Here is a 9,583-nt window from a genome sequence, read left to right as displayed (position 1 = left end):
ATGGATTGGGTCAGTCTTCTTCCTGCAGGGCTACTGTTTATACTTATTCTCCTGCTGATTCTGAAAAGACAACATGTCTCGAAGAGCCATGCAACAGAAAACTTCCCACCCGGACCCAGGCCTTTACCCATCATTGGAAATCTGCACATCATGGATCTGAAGAGACCTCACCTCACAATGCTAGAGGTAACTTCTGTTGTTCATTTTCTTAGATCTCTCTGTCTAAGGCAGTTACCGACCACCCAAAGGGGCTACAGATTTTTCTCTGGACAAGACAATTCTACTGCAAAGGCAATAGAATTAATTATCTGCAGTAAGTGGTCTTCCTATCGTATGATCTAGTGTCAGTGCAGGGGAACTGAATTCCGGCCACAGCAAGAGAATTGACCATTTCTGTGGGACACAGGAAGTGCTGGGGTTCTCCAGACAAGGGTAACTGGAAGAGAGGGGTCCTAGAGTTCCTACAGGAACTTCTACCAGGGGTTGCTGAAACATTTACGGAGGAGACCAGAACTTTCTGGAGGCTGTTTGGCACACTCAGCCATCAGGGAACTAGCAGAAAACAACTTCTTGACCCTCCACCTTCATCCTAACCATGAAGGAGGAACTTTCCTGGTTTCCCAGACAAGATAAGAGCTCCAACATTTGCATGACAAATTCTCCATGCTTTGGACAGTGAATGAAAAGCCAACGCCAATGCAGGAAAAATAACATTAAACCTGCAGAAAACCAAGTATTTTGAGTTTGCTGAAAATCATCTGAAAATCATCTTCTTTTATTGTCCCCTTTCATCCCACTAGCTATCCAAAACTTATGGCCCAGTCTTCAGCATTCAGATGGGACCAAGGAAAATGGTGGTGTTATCAGGATACGACACGGTGAAGGAAGCTCTGGTGAACCAGGCAGATGCATTTGCAGGGAGACCTAAAATACCAATCGTTGAAGAAACAGGAAAAGGAAAAGGTGAGCGTGCTGTTCTGTTCCCCATACACCCACCTTCTGCAGAGAAAAATGAGACTTTCTCCACAGAGGAGAATGCAGAACATCTCACTTTGTTTTGCTGAGCATGTGAGGCAATGGAGATGAGGGGGGAATTGAACAATGTGTGGTGATATTCACTGGGGATAAGGAGAGATTATACTCTTAAAGTACACATAAACACGTAATTTAGAGGTCTGAATCTGCAGCAAAATTTTCCCTTAGAGGTGACGTGTCGAGGAGCTGACACAGGGGCAGCTGATCTCTTTTCACAGAGGCCACCCTTGCAGCCACCAGCTACCAAAACCTTGCCACATAAACCCAATACAAGCTGGCAAAGAAGTGTCTACTACATCAGGAGCACTACCTTCAAATACTCCTTGTGAGACTGATATTATTGAATGCTTATTTTAAAATTTCCAGTTCAATTAACATTTGAGATTAAATCTCTCTTTAAGAGAAAATAAACAATAACTTAAGCCTTTAGTTTGCTTCCCCAGTGGGAGCTCACTCTTGCTGTGAGTTCTTCTGGTGCAGATTTCACCCTCCACAGATGACAGACCCTGAACCTGATCTTCTGATTCCCATAAACATTGATGGGATACATGGAAGTAGGGACATGAGAGATGGTCATCTTCTAACAGGAAAGCAAGGGTGAGAACATTTGTATCTTGTGACCAGCTCTGAGTAACCAATGTGTCACAAAATGCCAACCTATCTACAAAAGTTTTCTTTCCTCACTAGAGACAGTTTCTTCAACAAGACTTGAAGAAAGAATAAGAGAGCATGATAGGTGCAAGGAGAGTAAATAACAGCACCAGCTTGACCGAAACTTCTCTGCAGATGCCACTGAGAATTCTCTACAGCTTTTCTAGTTTGTAGGGTTGTGGGATTACCCCCACCAAGTGGGGAGATTTTCCAAACAGATGCCCATATTTGAGATTTCATTTATTCTCTACAGTCTATGTAAGAACACAGGTGCTCTTGAGAGAGGATGCATCTTACCTAAGGGAGACATCTAAGGTTAATGTGCACACTCGTCATCCCAGGTGATGTCCCAGAGGCACAAATCCCACTATCTATTCTAAAGAAAACTGAACATAAGCCCTCACGTCTCAGGGCACATCAGACACCTCATGAACTCAGAACGGGGGCTGCTTCCCTCAGAGCTTTCTCCTGACATATCTTTCCTGTCTTATTTCATCCTACGTGGGGACACAACATGTCTTGAGAGCTTGACAGGTTTCCTGCTAGCACTCATCTTTACCAGGATTCAGGGTAGATGAAGAATCTTTGCTCTTATGATGAAATTTCTATTTCTGTGTTTTCGTTTGCCTTTTCAGGAGTTATATTTTCTGATGGAGAAAACTGGAAAGTGATGCGAAGATTTACTCTTACAACCTTACGAGACTTTGGAATGGGCAAGAAGGCCATAGAGGATCGTGTTGTAGAAGAGTATGGATGCCTGGCAGACTCCATTGAGGCACAGAAAGGTGGGGGGAAATCTTACCTTCATAACACTCTGATTTTCCTCAAGCCTCCTACAAAAATGCCAAGAGTCAAGGAAGAAAAGTCTCTAAACTCTTTCAGGGACCTACTTTTCTTCAGCATACATGCTCTGAGGAGTTTATATGAGCCGTCTGTCCCTGTTTCTCTACCTGGCAATTGCCTGATATGCAAATGAAAAGTATTCATTGAGGCATTGGAAGTCAAACAGGGAGTCAGACATCAAAAAGCACATCTGAGAAGAGTAATTTGTTCCTCCATGTGCAGCGGCTTTGATTGATTTAGCGGCATTGGGAGAGCAGAAGACTCTTGCAAGGACTTGCATACCTATACTAAAAAACTGATTGTCCCTAAAACCCCTTCCAACAGGAGACAGAACACCCAGTTACACATTTCAACAGCATCATCCAAGATTATTTCTCACTAGGCTCAGTTACCAACAGCAGGACTTCAGTAGGTAGTTCTTTCGATCAAGAAGACTTGGGACAAAACCAGATTCTAGTTCAGGCTTCAAGTCCTCACCTTGAACCCCTGAAAGCAGGAGCCATATCCAGCTGCAAAGGGGATGCACCAGAGGGTTCTAGAAGCTGTAGAAGTGAGACCCCCCGCAGGAAAGATTGAGTAACCAAGAGCTATTGAGTTAGGAGATTGGACCTAAAGGGCCAAAAGGGACACAGTCCAGCTCTCCAAGAATACTGGTGATAAGGGGCATCCCAAGAAGGCACTGATGAGGGAAATGACAATGCTGAGTTTCCCTTATACCAGGAAACTGTAAGATCAAGTATGCCCAAACAGAGCAGCCTGGGGAAGGGCCACAAAGACCCAGGGCCACAATAGCCTTGGAGAAAATGGAGGGGAGCACAAATGACTTGCCTGCAGTCTCTGTTCCGTCTAAATGCTGTTAGGAACTTATGAACCATGAGGTGGGGGAGTCTTTCCTCCTGACATCTCTGTGCCTATCACATCCCAGACTTCATTGAACCTCTGCATGCTACTTTAATTAATTAGAATAACTATTGACTTTGTTATTTGCACCACCTTTTCCCATGCTAGGGAAGCCCCTTGAGATGACTTTGATGATGAATGGTGCTGTTGCTAATATCATCGTATCTATATTGCTTGGAAAGCGATATGACTATGAAGACCCCACATTCAAAAGGCTCCTGACATTGGTGAATGAAAATCTCAGGCTATTTGGAAGTCCATCAATTTCGGTAATTCATACTGTTTGACTATTACTCTTCAAAAGCATGACTATAGAGTGGTACACAGAGGTGCACCTCTCCAATGCTGATCATTGCAACACAGTTATCTGTACATGACAAATGCACCTGAAAGGGCAGAAAGTGGACCTCTGGTGCTATTTATGGATTTATCTTAGCAGCATAGCCTGGGAAATTTGAAATTCTTACTTTCATGAAGAATTGAACAATACGTAATATGAGGATTCTGTCCTCTAGACATAGAAGTTGGTCATTATTCCCCATTTCCCATTACAAACAAGGACAAAACCATTGTGGGAATGCCTGTAATTGCCTCTTAATCTTGAGACTCCCAATCCCAACCAGTGTGGATAGGGAGGGATGGATTCTCCAGGAGTGGAGAGGTAGGAAATTGTGTCAAGGACATATGCACAAACATGGGATTTCTAGGCCACCATCAACTAGTGTGATTGATACTCAGTGTAAGAGGGAATAAGTATTAACCGTTTTACACAGCTGACCAGGGAAAAAGGAGGACAAAGGAACATAGTGCATCTTGAGTATAAGTCTATACACCATTTTCTGTAAGGGCTTTTCTTAATATATGCTGTTGAACAGTGGTATATCTGCTTAGCAGCTGTTTTTTCTTCATTGCTATCTCTGCATCTTGCAGGTGTACAACATGTTCCCAGTCCTTGGATTCCTCCTGAAGAACCACAAAATCTTTATTCAGAATGTAAAAGAAATCAATGCTTTTATCAAGGTGACTTTCATAGAACATCTCAAAGCTCTGGACAGAAACGACCAGAGGAGCTTCATTGACACTTTCCTCGTGAGACAACAAGAGGTAATAGAATCTTAACAGGTTCTTTAAATCTCATCACTTTCCTTTCAAGGCTTGGTAGATAAACAAATGTTCTTCAGCAGAGATCTAGCATGTGCAAAAGTCCTACCAAAAACTGTGATTGAGCTAAAAGACTGTGCAGTCATTTCAGCTAGGAGCTAAACTGATCACAGACAAGCAGCTTTTATGTGTCCCCAGTAATTTATCAGGAAAATACAAAGCACTATTTCAGAGAGCAAAGAAGCTATCATTACCTGTGGTTTAAAATTCCTTTCTGTACCCCAACATTTCTGACTTTTTTAAAATTCACATCCCCCTTCATAGACACATACCCAGGGAAAGCTCCAGGCCCAGGAATCTTCGGTACATATTTCTTAGTTTCAGTCACCAGCTCACACAAGGTTTCATTTACCTGCGTCAATAAAACTCTAGTTTTACAGTTCTTGTAAAAATGTCACAGTGTTTGTACCCAGACTTTACGTCTATGTAGTGTGGCCTCCGGAGGTTTCAGCCCAAGTCTTCTATGGCAAATCATGGGTTGGCTGCTGGATTACAGGGGAACATGAACCACCCTTCTAGGTTCTCTTTTGATGCTAGTGTCAGGTAAAGGCAATGTCATCATGGGCCAAGTCCCCAGTACCTCCTGAGTTCATGTCAAAACCCTGCTCTGGCAGCAAATTTAATTCTTCTTCCCAACAAATCTCATCCTGCAAGATGCTCTGCTCCATGGCCCATAGGAAGGAAAACTCGGAAGCAAATAATCAAGTCACATGGGTGGCCTCAGTGACTGCTCACTCTTTTCCAAAACATTCTTGTCATCACTGACATCCAAGCTGAAGACCCTTGTTGACTTGGGTGTGTGGTTTTGTGGGCAGCACAGGCAGTCCAAACACTATCTCAAGACCCAGATTCGAACAGGTTTCTTAAGGCATCCCATCAAAACCTTCTTATCCTTTATGCTTAACTTGTCCCTAAGGGCTGCATAAGAAAGATTTTCCCTGTTCTCCAATGAAAAAGTGCCTTCCTGGATCTTTAATCAGCTGGTTTTATTATTGTTTCATATCTCCAGGAGAATGGAAAGGATAATGGATATTTCCATAACGAAAACTTAACTGAGGTTGTGAGAAATCTGTTTGCAGCTGGCATGGAGACCACATCCACCACTTTGCGCTGGGGCCTGCTTCTCATGATGAAATATCCAGAAATTCAGAGTAAGTGGAAACTAGAAAATCAGCAGTTTGGTTCTCATCAGGTCACCTCAAATGTGACTTCACATTGAACAGAGCTGAACAAAAAGTGAATTCTCCACATCCCCCTATTCCTAGTGGAAGGAAGAGACATTCAAGTGATCTATCTATGTATGATCCCTATTCCTTTCACAGAAAAAGTCCAAGATGAGATAGAGCGAGTGATAGGGTCAACCCCCCCAAGAATCGAACATCGAACTCAGATGCCATATACGGATGCTGTCGTTCATGAAATTCAAAGGTTTGCTAATATCCTGCCATTGAACTTGCCTCATGAGACTACTGTAGATGTGACCTTCAAAGGTTATTTCATTCCCAAGGTGAGACAACTTCTGCACTACTTTTCCTCCCTCCATCCCCAGTGTAACACATCTCCCTTTCAAGTCTTGCTTGCGTCCAAGGATGCTTGCTCACACTGGGGCTCTCACAACTGCTTTGGCAGGACCTGCCTTATTAAAGCAGGTGTTTTGAGCTCCAACACTTGACATCACTTTGATGGTGACAGCAACACCATGCTCAGTGCAATAACTGCTCTGCCTTGGCTTGCAGGGAACCTACATTGTCCCCTTACTGGCCTCTGTCCTGAAAGACAAATCACAGTGGGAGAAACCAGACGTGTTCTATCCTGAGCACTTTCTTGACGCCAATGGAAAATTTGTGAAGAAAGATGCCTTCCTGCCTTTTTCAGCAGGTATCTTTCATTTGGTTTCTAGGGTTCTGAGGGGAGCTGGACATCTAAGACTCCTTTTCCATTGGAGCTGCTCTCAGATTCTTTCCAGAGCTCTCCTCTCCTCTCCTCTCCTCTCCTCTCCTCTCCTCTCCTCTCCTCTCCTCTCCTCTCCTCTCCTCTCCTCTCCTCTCCTCTCCTCTCCTCTCCTCTCCTCTCCTCTCCTCTCCTCTCCTCTCCTCTCCTCTCCTCTCCTCTCCTCTCCTCTCCTCTCCTTCCCTCCTTTTTCCTGTGACAACACCTTGAGAAGCAGCTCCCACTGACTCTCCTATGGCCATTCTTCATTTTGTTCCAGGGCGGAGGACCTGTGCTGGGGAGACTCTTGCCAAGATGGAGCTCTTCCTCTTCTTCACCAGCCTGCTGCAGAGGTTCACCTTCCACCCTCCCCCTGGAGTTTCCATTTCAGACCTGGATCTCTCTCCCTCTATCGGGGTCACCATTCCCCCAGTGACTCATAAGGTCTGCGCAGTGCCACGTTCCTAGGGCTTTTCTTAGTCATCTCCTTTTCCTGGAACACTGAGATGAAATATCTGTGTCACTAGTCCCATGTGGGAAGTTTGGTACTTCTGAACCCTGTAGGGAATTTTTAGCCCAAGCAAACCTCGGCTCATAGCCAGAGGTGTCTCTCCCACCATTACGGCCGGTGGCGGTCCTGAATTTCACCCACTTCTTGAAAGGGAAGGTGATGGTCATTGTGATGATGAATCCCACGAGGGACATAACAAAGTCTATTTCATTCTGTCCTTCCCTTCACCTCTGCACATCCCCTTTGATGAAGAGGCCAGGTCCAGTCTCTGGGCCAGACCTTAAAAGGTACTGCACCGATCTACATACACACACACAAAAACCCAAGGGCTTTCACCTTCCACACCTCCAGCACAGCTACATCCAAACTGCCTCGGGAAAAGGCTTCATTACACAATTTATCCCCTCACCAGTGCCATAAATGCACACACACACACAGAAATATAACCGAAGAGCTCAACCTGAGACAGGGAAACATAAGGAGTTCACCAGATGCAGAACTGCAGTGCAAATGTGTAGAGGGCTCTCAGGTGATGCCATGTGGTTATATACTGTCTGGAAGTTAAAATTAATTTACTTTACTACAGAATAATGTGCATATTAATGATAAAGATAAAAACACTGCAAAATAAAAAGTCCTTCTTTATTTCAAATCAAACTGTTGCCAATGCTGCTTTCAAAGCTGGAAAAATCTTCTTTCATACCTGAAATGGCTTCAGGGGATACCTCCTTGCCTGGAACAGGCAACCAGTGCTGTACTCCCAGCAGAAATGGAGCAAATCAGTCCTTTTGTGGTACCTCGTAGATCTCTCCAACTTCTTTCTCATACACTCCTGCTGTAACTTTTTAGTCACAAGAAAAAGTTGTCTTATTCACAAGAAGTGTTAGACTTTAGTAGGGCTTTTGACACTATCTATCAGAAGATCCTCATAGAAAAGTTGTTGATGTATGGGCTGGATGAGCTGACAGTGAGGTGGGTTGAAGATGTGCTGAAAAGCCAGGCCCAGAGGCTAGTGATCAGTGGTGGGAAGTCCAGTTGGAGTCCAGTAACTAGCAGGGTACCACAGGGGTCAATACTGGGCCCGTTCCTGTTTAATGTCTTCATTAATGATCTCAATGATGCGGCAGAGTATACCCTCAGCAAGTTTGCTGATGACGCCAAACTGGGAGGGGTGGCTGATACACCAGAAGGTTGTGCCACCATCTAGAGGCACCTCAATAGGCTGGAGAAATGGACTGACAAGAACCTCATGAAGTTCAACAAGGAGAAGTGCAGAGTCCTGCAGCTGGGGAGGAACAACCTCAGGCACCAGTACATGCTGGGGGTCATACACCTGGAAAGCAGCTTGACAGAAAAAGACCTGGGGGTCCTGGTGGACACCAAGTTGGACATGAGGAAACAATGTGCCATATCTAAAGAAGGCTATAGTTATCCTGGACTGCATTAGGAGGAGTGTTGCCAGCAGGTCCAGGGAGGTGATCTTTCCTCTCAGCTCAGCACTGGTGAGGCCACGCCTGGAGTGCTGTGTCCAGTTCTGGGCTCCCCAGTGCAAAAAATGGTATGGACATACTGGAAAGAGTCCAACAAAGGGTCACGATGATGCTGAAGGGACTGGAGCATCTCTTATATGAGGAAACACTGAAAGAGACTGTTTAGCCTAGAGGGGAGAAGGCTCAGGGGGATCTTATCAGTATGTATAAATACCTGGAGGAAGGGTACAAAGGAGACAGAGCAAGGCTCTTTTCAGGGGTGTCCAGTGACAAGAGGCAATGGGCACAAACCGAAACACGGGAGGTTCCCTCTGAACATCAAGAAACACTTTCTTACTGTGAGAGTGATCGAGCACTGGCACAGGTTGCCCAGGGAGTTCGTGGAGTCTCGCTCCTTGGAGATATTCAAAAGCTGTCTGGAATAGTCTGGGACAACTGGCTCTTGGTGGCCCTGCTTGAGCAGCGAGGTTGGACCAGGTAACTTCCAGAGGTTCTTTCCAATCTCAACCATTCTGTGATTCTGTGATTTGAAATTCCCAATGAATTCCTGGAAGCAAAGTTATACCAATTCCTAAGTGCTTAAAAAAAACAAAACAAAACAAAACAAAAACAACCTCTGTGCACTAATCACTTGGACATTGCCATTCTGATTTCAATTCTCAGGGTATCAAGGCTGTGCCTGTACCAATGACGAAAATATAAACTAATCAGTAACCTGAAAAGCACGCAGAATTTATGACTTTTATACCACACACCAGGTTGATGACCTGATGGTTCTCCATGTTCTTGGACTTTCATGCTTGGACAGTGAGCACTCACCCAGTCACACATGGTTGGCTAGCAAACATTTACCTGCCTCTGTGCCATCCTGAGGATTCATTAGCAAGCACGGGGGAAGAGAACGAAACCAGTCACCAATCACAAGAAAAACATACCCTTCACTGGGAAAGAGGGTTTTGGACTAATACAAACTTCTCGCAGAGGAAATTTTTGCAGGACAATAGAGATCCAGAGTCCACATTTTCTTTTTTCACTTCTGTAGCAAAAACTTGGCTGAATAGAG

General features: G+C 44.6%; 1 protein-coding gene across 1 annotated transcript; it reads left to right on the top strand.

Moving 5' to 3' along the window:
- On the top strand, positions 1-6,987 carry LOC309670587 (cytochrome P450 2K4-like; the record flags this gene model as incomplete). The annotated part of the gene is made up of 9 exons (XM_082481587.1): positions 1-186; positions 801-963; positions 2,322-2,471; positions 3,538-3,698; positions 4,360-4,533; positions 5,600-5,741; positions 5,913-6,097; positions 6,327-6,468; positions 6,800-6,987. 9 exons carry the CDS (start codon positions 1-3, stop codon positions 6,985-6,987), a joined length of 1,491 nt encoding a protein of 496 aa, XP_082337713.1.
- Between the last annotated feature and the right edge of the window lie 2,596 nt (positions 6,988-9,583).

This window comes from Vanellus vanellus (assembly GCF_965231255.1).
Source record: "Vanellus vanellus genome assembly, chromosome: 3".
NCBI lineage: Eukaryota > Metazoa > Chordata > Aves > Charadriiformes > Charadriidae > Vanellus > Vanellus vanellus.
This window is presented reverse-complemented; position numbering and strand designations above follow the sequence as displayed.